This window comes from Cyanistes caeruleus, chromosome 5 (assembly GCF_971803275.1).
Source record: "Cyanistes caeruleus chromosome 5, bCyaCae1.hap1.1, whole genome shotgun sequence".
NCBI classification, from domain to species: Eukaryota; Metazoa; Chordata; class Aves; order Passeriformes; family Paridae; genus Cyanistes; species Cyanistes caeruleus.
The window spans coordinates 6,095,922-6,110,398 of NC_141705.1; the positions used below are offsets into that span (position 1 = coordinate 6,095,922).

The window sequence follows — 14,477 nt, forward strand, 5'->3', positions numbered from 1 at the left end:
ACATCGAGCTGTTTCTCTGTTGACACAGTGACATGGTGCTACTACAGCTACTGTCATGATGTTACTGCTGTCACACTCTCTAGGTTAAAACTAACCCAGATCTGTGTGGATGTGCTGCAAACATGCCTCTGGCCTGCAGCTTCAGGACATGGATCCTCTCTCTGTGCTGAAATTCCTGGGATATCTCTCATGTCTATAGCAGTTGGAAGAGCATCTGCACGATCATGGCCACAACACTTAACAAAAATCGCAAACCAAACAGCTGGTCTTCATCTTCCACATGATTGTTTTAGCAAAACACAGCCCAAAACATGTGCTTTGCTAAATCTGTTCTGTTGAGAAATAAAGCTATTTACTTGTTATTTTCTTTTGCTAATAAATGATAAGTCTTTTTGTGGAATAATAAGCATTACACCTGGATAAAGTCCTTATTTCTAAAACACAGCTCTGCAAACCCTCACCATGCTGGCTTTTCAAATGTTTCTGGTTTCATATACACCAGCTGCTTATGTAGCAGGGAAATAAAGGTTGGCAAACAATATTTTCCATTTTACTCTGACACCATCCCCATTCTGTGGTAATTTCTGTCACATTTCTATTTGTGGTCAAGTAAAAATGTGGTAACTGGGAAAGAACTGTGAGTGTTACACTGTATTCTAGGAGCAAGTAAATAAAGTCTATCCCTGGAAAGGCCAAAGGTGCAGAAACTGGAAAGAAAGGAAATGGAACTCTGCAGGTTTTCACAGGTGTTCAGTGCCTTCATTTAGCCCAGGCCTTTGTTGTTCTTGCCATTTCTGATATTTGGGGAAAATTGTTTCATAGAATGGTAGGAACAGTAGCAGTAATATTTTGCTATTACTTGTCTTATAAACAATCTTTATTTTTGCTGTTAGAAACTCAAGTTAAGTTAAAGCAAAAATTCAGAAAAGAAATTTTAGTTCTTTTTTTCACAGAGAAAGTGAAGTTATTTAGGTCAGCTGTTTCAGTCTGTGCTCAAGGCTCTGTGTTACATGTTGATGTAACAGACCCACAGATGATAGGCACATAGCAGGTCCCTGTTTCAAAGCTCTCTCTGGAGCCTTTGATCATTCTATGCTGCTGTATCACAAAAATATTAACACAACTTCTTCATTTTCAATGTGCTGGTGTCATCTTCCCTGCCAGGCTGGTCTGACACATGAATCTCGTCTCTAACCTGACTAATGTCCACATACATAAATTGCTGGCTGGAATGAAATGGAATTTGGGTTAGCTGGCTGAGCAGAGCAGCTGGGGGGAGGTTAAAAGCCTGAGCCCTGCTGACATTTGAGCTGGGTGTGAGGGAGGGATACAGCACTCAAGTTACAGTTCATCACTTGCTAACCCTCTGGCTTTGCTGGCCCAGACATTCTGCAATAGCAAAATATTATTTAATGGTCAGCTTGCTCTCACTGGAGATCTGTCTGTTGTAATCAGGCTGCAGGGTAGGATATCTTGTGTTGGCTTTGAATCAGGCACTGAGAATAGGGTGTCTATGCAGGAATTCAGTGGAAGTTCCAAAACCCATCCAGAACTGCACTGAGCTCTGGGCAGCTGAGATCTCAGCCAGCTGACCAGCCATGCAAGGCAACTACAGTTACCAGCCCAGTAACATTTGCAGAGTAAATGTAGCTTACACTGGCCCAAGAGGATTAACTGGAGATGCCTCTTGGAGTGAGAACATACCCAAGAGCGGCTCAGCCACTGGCAGGAGTAGCCAAAATTCGGGCATCAACTTTTATGCCAGGCTGGAGAAGGCAAGGGCAAAGGTGAGAGTTTAGCAGAACATAAATTCTAAGGACTCTACTGCAATGAATATAAAATCAGCAACATAATATGTCTTGGTGTATAAGCAAAGGAGCCACATCAATTTAAAATATTCTACTTTTGGAAGTAGAATAGGTTAGTAGGAAAGAGCAAAGTAACTCTGCTACTTCTCTGTAATGTTCTGGAGGAAAGCTAAATGTGGAGTTAGAATTTTGTACTCATTTTTCTTTTACAAAAAACTTCAGGCTGAAAAGTTGGAAGATTACTGATCTGTCACTTTCCTTGAATGTAAAAAGTGCAGACTGTCACAGTGACTGTAGGTATAAGCACCTGATGCCCTCACCTCTTACACACCCTAAAAATAAGATACTGAGGAATTTGTATAGGGTAGAGGCACTGATTTTCCCTTACTGTGTGTGCAGGATTTCTGAAGTGGTGTTGATAAATCATGAAGTAAATTATTGCTTTGCCTTCCCAAGGGGTCAGTGCCACTGCATAACAGCTTTGGCAAGGAATGTGTCCAGTCTTACCTTCGACTGTAGCTGTTCAGGGTGAGTCCTTTCTCTCTGCCAGGCCAGCACCAGAGTGAATTCTCCACTGGCCTTGACCTGCACCTTGGGTCAGGATACTCAAAGCTGCAGCCCAGAAGGGAGCAGTGACATGTTCTGGTCCAGCCCCAGCCTAAGTCCTCTGGCAGCAGTCAGGCTGTGCTGCCTGGACAAATACAAGTCTAGATGAAAGTGGTGGGTGAATTGCTACAGGTTTCCTTATCTTTTTGTTAAACAGGACAATATTTACTGTCTTATTTGCCTTTCTGATTTCATCTCAGTCAAAGCCTCCACTGAGTTTTTCCTAATTTACAGTTGCAGAAAGAATGTTAAAATCAGGCTCTGTGTGTTTACTTCAGTGTTTTTTTCAAGATTATATGCTATGAAGTATCTTTCAGATCCTCCCCCCTCAATAAAATGTCAAAGCATAAATGTAATTTTTATCAGTTATACAATTTATATTCTGAATGTCATTTAATGTAGCTCAAAAAATCCATGATTCTGTATGGACTGAATTTTCTCATGTTCCTACTTTATGGCTGTGGTGTAGTATGAGGATTACAGAATACTTACAGTCAACCTTTTGATGAGATGCAGTTTTAAATAGAAAGTGTCATTTAATCAACCCACTCTTTACAGTTACATTCCTTTGAACAAGGAATATCTTTGTCGTAAGATTGAGAATTAGTGTAAAAAGAAAGAAAAATATTGAATTAGTTCATTTCTTCCTTAAGTAGCATGAAAAAAAGGAGATTGTTATATTTCTTGGAATTTAAAAATATCTTTTTATTGCTTTAAAATTTCAAATTTTCTGTGCTGTGGTAATGTTGTGTATTGCTGAGAATGGTTGGGTGAATATCATCATAGATGATTAACTTTAAAAGGGAGTTATTTTGATGCAGGCCATTTAATTGTGATTCTGAAGCCAAGCATCTGTTTGACTCATTCCTAGTGAAGAAAAGTACTCTACTAGAAAGATACAACATCCTGCTCCTTTACACGTGGCCAAGGCTGCTCTGTACTCAGATCACTGCAATGAAGAATCAGTGATGTTTGCCATGGAACCACTCCAAAAGGAAGAGCCAAGAGAGGGAATGATGCTTTTAGCAACACATTTTTGTCATCTCTAAGTTACTGGACCACACAATTTTCTTCTCTTCCTATTGTCCTGATGGATGTCAAGGAGCAAGGGAGAAAAAAAGGTCTCAGAATATTGGATCTAACTTTGTGTCCTTTATTTGCTTGTTTAACTAGGGACAGGGAGCCCTGTCTGAGAGACTACGGAGCTTTAGCATGCAGGATCTCTCAACGATTCGTGGAGACAGCAGCAGCACTGTTCCTCCTTCGGTCACTGTACGAACAAGTAGCAAACAGAGCCACCCAAAACCATCCAGAAGTGCATCAGAAGGCACTGGCAGCTCAGGTAAGTGCCAGTGTTATTTTCAGTGTTGTGTTGTCTGGAATATCACACTGTTCAATGAAGTCATGCCCTTGGCAGGAACAGAGAGAAACAGACACTGCAGGCAGCACATACCAGGGTTCACAGGACACAGACTTGCTGTTGACTCTCCTGGCACTTAGGAGAAAAAAAAACAGCATCATCATTTGATGATTACTATTCCTGGCTGGTACAAAGGATGGGACTTGAGCATGCAGAGAAGCCAGACTCTGTCTTTGAAACCTGAGCTGGAGAGTTGGGCTGGGGGCTGCAAGTCATGCTGTAAAACACGTGTCTCCTAAGGGCAATGTTTGTTTTCTAATTCTGAAAGAACAAAGGCAAGAAATATGCTGTAAGTAAGATCCATTCCTTAGGATTCAGTTAAAAAATTTATTTCAAGTTTGGTTAAAGAAATATTTTTGAGTCCAAATCCAAAACATTTAATTGGAGATAGCTTTGCAGATTAGGTCTCAAAAATTGAGACACGGAGGGTTATCCCAAGCAGGTGGCACCAGATGGCTCCTGGGATTCCCACACACCACCAAAGATCACTTGACTCCAGTGCTGTGATGAGAAGCCATGGAAAGTTGCAGGCGTATTACACTTGGTAGCTTGTGAAACATATGCTGGCAAGTCAGAAATTCAGCAGTTTCAACTTGTGTGTGTTGAGGTCTGTGCAAACACTTGCAGTGTTTCAAGCCTGGGTAGTTGCTACCCCTTCTAATTTGCTTTAGTTTTGGAATGGTATTAGAAATGTCTTGTTCATCTTTCCTAAAGAGTATCCTTCAAACCTTTTACAAATTCTGTGAATCAGACTTCTCCTTTTTTTTAATATTATCTGTTGAATACATTTTCTTTATGGGTAAACTGAAATGTTGGTGTACAGTGGTTTTATTCTCATCTTTATGTAATGTCTTGTGTATACTTCTCTTGAAGTAATCAATCTGGAAATAAGGTGTTCACACACAGAATATAAAAGTCTTTTAAAAAATCACATATTTAGACCAAAATAGATAGTGCTACAAAGAAACCATAATTTAGTTATCTTAATTCCACTTAATTGAGTAGAGCAGCCTTTGTAGTTTTGCTTTTGAGACAGTTAAGTCAGCTCACTTGGCCACAAACCCCTTCTGAAGACACAAGAGTTTTTTATTTTGGTCTGGTATCCATAGTGTACAAGGATCTCTCAGACTGAATTTCTGAAAAAATGTTTGTAAACTTTTAGAACTCAGCCTAAGTGTTCATCAAAAATTTTTGGATTCAAGTAATTTGAGATTTTATTTATTTGTTTTTTTAAATGTAAACTGCACAAATTTGCAAAATCTTCCAAGACCTCTATCTGTCCCATCTCACTTGGTGATGTCATTGAGGTGCCTAATTCTCCACCTGCAGAGAATACAAACAGACTCCTCTTGCAGCTGGTGGGAAACTCCAGCCATGAGCTTTGCTTTAAAGTGAAGGATACAGTTCTGGTCTCTCCAGTCTTTGTGCTGTTTCATGTGGGCACCATTTTGCATGTGGTCAGAATGTCTGGAGGGGAGAATTGATCAGTCAGCTGTCATGTGTGTGTGTGTAAGACTGTAATGTGTCAACCAAACTGTGTCACACTGTGAGTGCCATGTTCTGCTGACGTGACACTGCTCCAGGCACACCAAGCCCAGACATAGTTCCATTATTCCACCTTTCATATTTGTTCAGTTAGAGAGCTGGACATAAGAAAGGGACAGACAGAATTTGCCTCTGCCCATTAGTGTTCTATATGAATATGTAATATATGCAAATGTGAGAATGTGCATGAGCAGTCACTACAGAAGAGCAGACACACAGCTCTTTCTCCTGTCTCAAAACCCTCAGATGGCATAAATGTCCCTGTCAGATGTCCCCACTGCCTCACAGAAACATTGAATTCCTCTTTTTGTTACCTGCTTTAGAGATTGTGGGACATATTCAATGTGGCATCAGATGGAGTCAGCAAAAATGACCCAGACTACGTGTTTGGCATGAAGGTGTTGACATTTTCAACAGGCAACTTTTCTTAAGAATTACAGAATCTGCTTCTGTTTTCCTGATGCTCTATCACCTCTTACATCAGCGACCTGTTACCCAAAGTAGACTTCAAGCAGATATTTTTGTTTAGATTTTTTTTCTTTTTAGAGGTATTTTCCTCTCTTTTTTCCTTCTATCCTAGTCCCTAACAAATTATGTTAGCAACATTAGAAAATGAACCAACACAAAAAGAAACATTGTACCCTTTCCTTCTGTGAGTGCTTTATTCCCAGTGTTCTAAGAAAAACCTTAAAATAGGAGGCTAATGATTCCCCCCAAAACCCTGAAGTTTTATATAATTCCAAAGAAGGCTTATGTTGATTGTCCTTGACTGCTGCCAGCTAGAATTGTGTCTGCTCCTTGATCTCTTTGTGACCGTGTTAATTAAGGGAATTAGCTGAGGGCTGGACTTAAAGATTATGTTCACAGTGAAGAACACAGAGCCATGCTCTTACCTGGTGCGTTTTCTTTGACTGACAAGACAGCAGAGCTCAGTTTCTGAGTGGTAATAGCCTCACTACTATAGAATTTTAGATTAAGCACTCAGGAAAGACAAGCAGACCAAAACCACCATCCCTTCTTGATGAGAGCTCTGAAACTCATGTAGTTATAATTAAGGTATAGCTGGAACAATGATGGCTGAACATAAAAATGCATGTTAACTAAATTAGCCAATAAAAGTTAAATCCCTGTCAGCTGGGAGCTGACCCCACTTGGGTCTGCTGTAAATACCAGCTAGAAGTGGTGGCTTTGCACTGTGGTGGTCCCTTCCTCAGGCACTGATCTTTGCTCTTTTATGCTGAATAGAGTCTCTCTGGGGTTTATATTATTGTTGTTACTATTTTCATTATCATGATGTTATCAGGGGAACTTCAGTTGCAGCTGATAGCTAGCATACCTGGAAGTGCCCAAAGCCAGGCTGGGTGAGGCTTGGAGAAACCTGGTCTAATGGAAGGTGTCCCTGCCCATGGCAGTGGGGATGGAACAAGATGAGCTTTGAGGTCCCTTCCAACCCACACCATGCTGTGATTCTGTTAGCCCATAATCTGTTTTGATGACAAGGTGATGGAGCAGCCCAGCTCTGGCTACTCAAACTGTCCAGTAGTAGAGAGTGGTGAACTCAGAGAAAGAAATCTTGATTTTGTTGCAGATTAAAAATACTTTCTTGTAATATTTTTGAGGGATTATTTTTAGTTTGAATCAATGTGTCAACCTGCCTTACTGGAAACCTCTAAGATCTCTGTTTTGGGAGATTTTCAGTGAGATATGAGATCAAGAGGCCAGGAATTGGAAGTTCCTCAAGTCAGCTTTGGTGCAGAACAAATGGCATACGGAAGCATACTCTGACTTAGAGCCGTGAGGCAAAGAGAAGAGAGGGCTCTTTAGGTTGAGCTTAGAGTTGTTTATATGGGTCCCATTCCCTGAGCAATGGAAACACAGACAGACCTCGTGTGGTCCTTGGTGTTGCTGGTCCTGTTGTGTGACCATGTTTAAGAGCAGATGTGGTATCTGAAAGAAAGTGATTTGGAAAAACAGGGGGATAGAGAGAGGTCTGTTGTCTTTCCTGCACCAGGAAGGGAGAGCTAAAATTCAGTTTTGTTGATATTAAACCCCCCAGTCCCTCTGTGAGCACCAGCAGTGGTTCAGGTTCTGGTTTCACAACTCTTGGGCATGTTTCCAAGCCCACTGAAGCATGTGAAAAGGCTCTCCTGACACCAGTGGGCTGTGGCCAAAATTTGGCTGCAGGACCAGGCTGCAGAAACACTCAGTCCATTTTGTTTCCACTGTTGTTATTTTTGTAATGTGAATGGTGCTGCTTAGAGGTATTTGTGATTCTTTGAATCCCCTCTTGACACAAAGTACTATGTGAAGAGCTTGGCATTTTTTAACGACCTCATGCAGATACAGGGAAGGATTTTTTTGCCTGCTGAAGAGTGTCTTATGAGGCCAAGAAATAGAATAAGCAAGAGCTGCTTTTGAGGCATGGAGAATTGCTCCTATTCCTCTACCCTTTGCTACTTTTTTTCCTCTTCTACCTTTTGCTGTCTTTGCACCCTTTCAGTGGTGCCTGTGCATAGTGCAGCTCTGCTGTGAGCATGGTCCCTCACAGGGGTGGGACAGCTCAGCACACAGTGGGCTCTAGGTGTGTTCACACACATCCCACAGAAAGACCCTTCTCCTCCTCCTCACACCCAGCCAAAAGCCACACCCAGATGACATGAAGAGGCAGAGGCTGCTTTTGCCATGGTTTGTGGGTAGCTGCACATCCCATGAGGCAGCAGCTCCAGGGAAATGTGCACACCTTTCTTTGATGGGCACCAAGGACACACAGTGATCCCCTTCCTCCACACAGCAGGCCCACCACCTCTTTGTCTGATTTTTCACTTCATTCTTGGTTCAGCATTTTTCAGTTCATTGTCATGGCACCCAGATGATGGACTGTGACATTTTACTTCAATGCCTGTTCCAACTTGCTCTTTTTTCCACAGGCAGAACTGACCCTTTCCTTCAGGAACTCTAAATGTCATGTGGCTATGCATTGTTATGGAAAACTATAAATTCCAGAACAGTATTTCCAAATATTTTTCAAGGGAATCTGTTGTTCTGGCAAATGTCCAGTAACAATCCACATCAAGACTTGTCTTTATTAACAGGAGCTTTTGCACTTCTTAACCTTATCACATTGCCTTAATTTGTGTTACATCACAGGACAGTCAGTGTACAGAGCTGATGCTGCCTGGGGCAGAGGATCACAAATAATGGAGCCACCCTCTGTATTGCCCAAACCCAGTGTTCTTTCTGCTTAAGCTTGTCCCACGCTAAGATCATTCTTATCTGGAATGGTTTCCAAGCAGAAATGGACAGTGTGCTTTCTGATACTCTCCATTCCTCTGAGCAGGAGAGAATCAAAGCTGTTTTTTTGGTCTTGTGCTGAAGTACCAAAGGCTTTGCAGCACAGGACAAAGGCGAAGGAGCGTCAGTAGTCAGGATGTGTTTGGGTATTCAGTCCCCATCAGTGAGAAAGATCTGTGAGAACAACCCAGATATATGTTGTCTGAACTCCCAGAGAATAAACTGTTATAAAACAGTGATCAGCTTCCTTCTGTGTAAAATCAGAGGCTGAACTCGCAGCAGATCTCTTGAGGTAGCCCACAGTTTCACAGCAGCATCCTGCCAGTGTTGGACTCCCACTAAAAGAGTGTCCAACACCACTAAAACTAACTAAAAGAGTGTAACCCCGCTGCTTGCCTCTGGCCCATCTGTCTTTTCCTTTGGATACATTTAAATCTTATTTTTACATGCTGACCCCAGTCAAGGAATTGCTTCAAGTTAAATGCTATCCCTTCCTTCCATGTTGCTCTTGACCTGGGTCAGATTCTCAAGCCAGTGGAGAGCAGCAGCACAGACATCAATGGGACAAGGAAGGTGGAGGCCAGAATACAAGGGACAGACAGCATTTATTTTCAATAGTGCTGCTTTAGAATAACTTTGGAACTATGGAAGAACTTCCTGTGTCTCCAGTGCAGGATAACCATAACTAAAAAAAATCACACAGAGCTCAAACCTTTGGCTTCTTCAAAAACTTTCTTTAATGTGGAGTCATTGATTTAACACTGTGTTAAATTGAAAGGCTCAAACTGGAAATTTAGGCTATTTCCTGGAACACAAACTGTGCTCAAGATGAAGCTGTAAACTTTACATGTTCATGAACAGTTTTGAATCACCTACTTTCACTGAAGGGTGCAATGCAATTTCATCAGTTGCTTTCATTCTTATGGCAATTCCATCAGGATATTAATTCCTGTAGGACCCTGATAGTTTAGGAAGGTCTGGCATGTATGGATAGTTTTACTTAGAAGCTGTGTGAGTGCTTGCAGCAGCCAGACTTCTACAAGAATTCTAAGCCTACTGAAAAAACCCAGGCACACAGCCTTACAAATCCCAGTATTACACCCTGCATTTGTTATTGTGTTATGCATCCATGCTCCCATTGCTTATCCACTCTCCCAGGTCCCTCCAGTCAGGAGTGACTTTTGTTCAGTGGTCTGAGAACAGTGCCAAGGAGCTGGACCTAATCCCTCCCTTAACACCCATATGGACACAGCCAGGGAAGAGGCACATTCCTGAGTCTGTGCTCCATGCTGGTCAGTGGAGACACTCATCTCCCTGTGCACATGAGGGCCTTGAAGTCCACTGCAAAATGGTGCCCAGTGTTTTCTAAGAGTGAGTGGCTTCACCTGATGAGTTCCTAATGCTCAGCTCCTCTTTCAGTGTGCACGTGTTGCTCAGTATGCCGACTCCTCAGAGGTGAGTGCTGGATTTCCTGTGTCCTGGTATCCATGCATCCCCTTTGGGCATGGCTGCATTCCCCAAGCCTGGCTTGCTCCTGATGCTCTTGCTCACTGTGTCTCCTAACACCAGGGGAACAAAGCAGGGGAAGGCCAGGCTGTGAGCAGGTTTGGGAGCTGCGTGTGTGCTGATGGCCAGGACTTCAGTGCTTCTCACCATACTGACCTGTGTTATCCAAGGATGGAGATTGTTTCTCTGGAGAAGAACTTCATTCCTTTCTCTCCTAGAGGATGTGCCATGTCCTTGCTGTGCAGTGTAACTCCTCTGCCCCGTGTCCCCCAGTGCTGGTGTAAATCCTCTGGGAATGCAGCAAGAGCAATGAACTCAGTCCCAGCCCTGTTTTGCTGTGTTCCCTAAGGATTGGCACATGTCTCTCCATTGGCGGGGAGGACGTTTGTTTTTGTGGTGAGCAGGGTACATAGCAAATCCTAGCAGCAGACCCTGCTATGACAAAATAGGCTTGAGCTGACTCTTTCTGATTCAGTCTCTGGTAGAAGCATTTTTGAAAAATGTCCCCACTGTCCCCAGCATTTTCTGTGTTTCCAGACATCAGGGTGCAGTGAATGGTTTAGCTGCCGGTGGTCTTTTCAGTGCTGTGCCAGTTAGCTGGGTTGCTAAGAGCCCAGACATGTCACTTCTGCATTTTTAACCAGTGACAGATGAAAGGAGTGGGAGAACTCCAATTTGGGCATGCCAGAGGATGGGACTGCCAAGCAGCTTGTCTGGGGAGAAAAAAGAAATACAGACTGGCAGTGTCTCATGTTGGTGGAAGAAAAAGACCTTTGTAACTCCTTTTCTTCTCATCTCATGTGCTTTTTGTTTATTTTGCACAGTCACCAACCTGGAGGCAGCAGCAGAAGGACTGAAGGATCACAGTGCTGCCACCGTGCTGCAGCCACCTGTGCCTTCCCACAGCCCTGCCCCTGGTGCCAGAGCCCTGTGCAGTGCTGGTGCTTGGAGGCTGATGGTTCCAGCCTGACACAGCCTCCTTGCACCCTGCATGGGTGGCAAACCCACCCATATTTGATTTGTTACGCTTCCTTTTCTGGTTGGATGTGCCATTGTGCAGGGCAATGAAACATGTTTAAGGTGGTATCTGTTGAAACAACCATGAAACGCTTGTATTCACAAGGCATTTTATTAGAATCCTTCTAATTTTAGCCTAAACCTATTTTATGGATTTCACTTCAAAGTGTTATTTATAAAAAGAATCACTGAATCCTTATAGCCTTAACAGTCATGAGGTAATCTTAGGAAAGTCATTTAAGGATGCTAAGGCAGCAAACAGTCCAATATGTTTATGAATTGGACCCCATGTAATTTTGATCTTGTTGAATTTGTGTACCCTGTCATTCACATCGGCTTGATTTACTGTTCCTGCCCCCCTCTCCAATATAATCCAGTCCCTTAGACCATGTCAATAGGGATGTGCCAAGGCTCTATGTCATAGAGGGTTCATTCTGTCTCCACAGGCTGCCCTTTCTCTGTCTCCAAGGCAATAGATGCATTAATGCACCCTCAGACAGTGGCCTGCCATTAAAATGCTCCTTTGTAAGTGCATCTTTGGTAGCCTGGAGAGCTGACTACATCATGTGAACATTTTTCAGTGCCACAAAAAGCTGGGGGAAGAGAGAATTTAATTTTGTTTAGCTAGGACTAAGTTGCCTTGAGCTATTGGCACTCATCTTTTCTTGGTGCAAACTTTTGTGTAGTCAATTTCAGAGTCCCATCATTAACAGTTCTCATTTCCAAAGAGTTTATAATCTAAATGGGCAGATAGTCAAGTCTTTTCCTCAAGCAGGGATATTACTATTCACTGCTTTAGAGCCTTGGTGCAGTCTTTTTGGCATGAACAGTTGCCTTAATGCTCTTGCAGGTAAAGCTCAATTATCTCACTGTCTGACTCACAGAAACCTCCACAGCTCTTAGGAAAGCACAGGCTGGTGGAGCAAAAGTGCAAGCATTCTGCTCCCTAGATGATATCTGGAGAGAAGGTGTCCTGAGGATGAGGCCTGCAGCTGCCATGGGCTGTGCATTTCTGCAGCACAGCCTGAGCCCCCTGAGCTGGACTGTCCCTGGCAGCAGTGGTTCTGGGCTGGCTGCTGCTGGGTTCCTCTCCTCTGGAGCAGGACTGTCCCTGGCAGCAGTGGTGGGTTTCTCTGTGCTGAAGCTGTTGGCTCCACAGGAGAGCCCTTTCCTGCCCAGCTGGATCACTCCCACCAGCCTCACGGTCTGCACATGACAAAGCATTGATGCAATTCAGGACATTCATCCTCTGCTCTGGGCAGCTTCACTAAAATACAATCCTGTTTGACAGATGTACTCCAGCACATCTTTTTGAGAAATCCTATGCCAGCTCCTCTTGCTTTTGTCTGGGGCCAGGCCTTTGCTGGTGAAGCTCCTTCCAGGTGTTCACCCAAGTTTCTGATTTATCTCCTTTGTGTTCTGTGGAAAGTCAGGCTGCAGCATTCAGGAACAATGGTACAATTATGTAAGAACTCTTTTTCCCTTTCAGAGAGGACAGAGTGAAAATCTCCAGGGATATCTATTTGTCTTTTGGCAGTGCTTGGCAAATGCTTAAATGCTGTTCGATATTAAACAATCTTGCTTGTGACTGGCATTTAAGAAGTAACAAAATTATGTTTGGTGGTGTTCTCTCAACTAACATCTCTTAGGTGCTGTTGCAAAGATCTGGGGCATGGTTGAGAGGGAGAAACCATTTTAATTATTGCAGAGAATAAATTTATCTATCATGAATTGAAGAATCAGCTATGTATGAGGAGAATTTTTGGGACGGCAAGTACTTGAGGGGGCATTTAATACTAAAATGCTGATCAGAAGCCTCAGGCAGTGTAAGGAATGTGCAGGGACATTAGTGATGAATGGTCTGTGTTGAGTGTGCACTGCAGGGTTGTGCTCCACAAGGTGACAGATCACACACATCCAGCAGTGCAGCTGACCAAGGTTCTCCATGGGACATCCACTTAATTGTGCTTTAAACAAATCACATTATTGGTCTATTGGCTGAATCCAACCCCTTCTTTGTGGTATGCTAAGAAGCACACATGAGTTATTACAGTGGAAAGTGCTTTAAAAACACTAATTGACTTTGTGTCAAGGGGCCTGATTGTACATCTCTGAACGAATTCAATTAAATGGTGTAGGTGGTTTTATTTTGGATCTTAGCCAGTTTTGCTTCCAGCTCTCATTTGGGGGATATTTTTTAACCTTATTGAACTTAAAGAACAAACAACAATTTTCTGTTGCTCTAGGCATTTTCTTCCTTAAAATTTCCCTTTTCTAAATACTGAAGCAAATTTTTACAGGGCTGGTTTGCACCACTTTGCACTGGTGTTTCTGAATAGAAATTTGTGATTTATTTTCAAGATTTAAAAATAGTTTCTTATTTATTTTGGTTATTTCAGGGAAGAAATTTCACGGGAAATCAATAGTTTTAAAGTACATTTGCATTTTACCAGCAGAAAGTTAAAACATTAATTGTTCTTTAATAAACTCCATCTGAATGACAGATATGATAAAAGCAAAGATGAATATTTCTGTGTTCTGAAACAATGTTCCTTCCCCCTCTGCACCCAGATGTTTTCTCCTAACAGTTTATTCTTTCTTTTTCTCTATGTAAATATTATGGGACTCTGATGTAAGTGTTACAGATTGCATGAATTTTCCTCCGAGGTGTTTGGAATAGACTAGCACTTAACAACTCACTCATTTGTGGGATGTGTTTTCATTAACGGATGACTTTGTTGATGTGATTAGGCTTGTTTGCTTTGGTTGCATTTGACTCCAGCTTTGGAAAGGATGTCTGCCTCTGTTTGGTGGCTCCTGGGCAGTGTGTGCTGGTATAGTTGGCTGCTCCTAACTCCTTGGTTTGGCAATGAAAACTGCTGGGGAAGTACAGGACTTGGGTCAATGTCTTTTGAAAATGATGGTGAATTTATCTTTGTTGCAGGGGAAAGAAGCTGATGGCCATCGTATAATAAATATCTGTTCTCCTGTGCTTATTAAGTGGTGTGCAAACCTCTTTATATGAATGATCCCCTGGAAAGGCTTAACTTTGGAGAGACTTCACCTTCCATTACAATAATACAATACCTCACTCTTGGTTTGTGTAGTGTGTGACTCTGGTTTTCCCCATTGCTCCTGAGGAATTAAAGTGATGGGAGAAAGAAGTATTGTGCCTAGAAAAATAAGGGGAGGTCCAATGTCAAAGTTGCCTGATTCCCACTGTAACTGTACTTAAGAGTCCAGATTTTTCAGAGGATCTAGATCAAAGTAATTTGTTCACTTGC

At 42.5% G+C, this 14,477-nt stretch overlaps 1 protein-coding gene across 12 annotated transcripts in view; it reads left to right on the forward strand.

The window, feature by feature from the left end:
- Window positions 1–14,477, forward strand: part of REEP1 (receptor accessory protein 1) — a 64,139-nt gene that overhangs the window by 42,568 nt on the left and 7,094 nt on the right. For 9 of the 12 annotated variants that reach the window (XM_086891409.1, XM_023925693.2, XM_023925691.2 and 6 more), the window contains 2 exons: window positions 3,588–3,756; window positions 10,090–10,125. In XM_086891409.1, the coding sequence (XP_086747535.1) occupies window positions 3,588–3,756; window positions 10,090–10,125 (205 nt within the window). Of the gene's footprint in view, window positions 1–3,587; window positions 3,757–10,089; window positions 10,126–11,000; window positions 14,290–14,477 lie in introns of those variants that run through there. The other 3 variants (XM_086891404.1, XM_086891407.1, XM_086891406.1) reach the window with 3 other exon arrangements.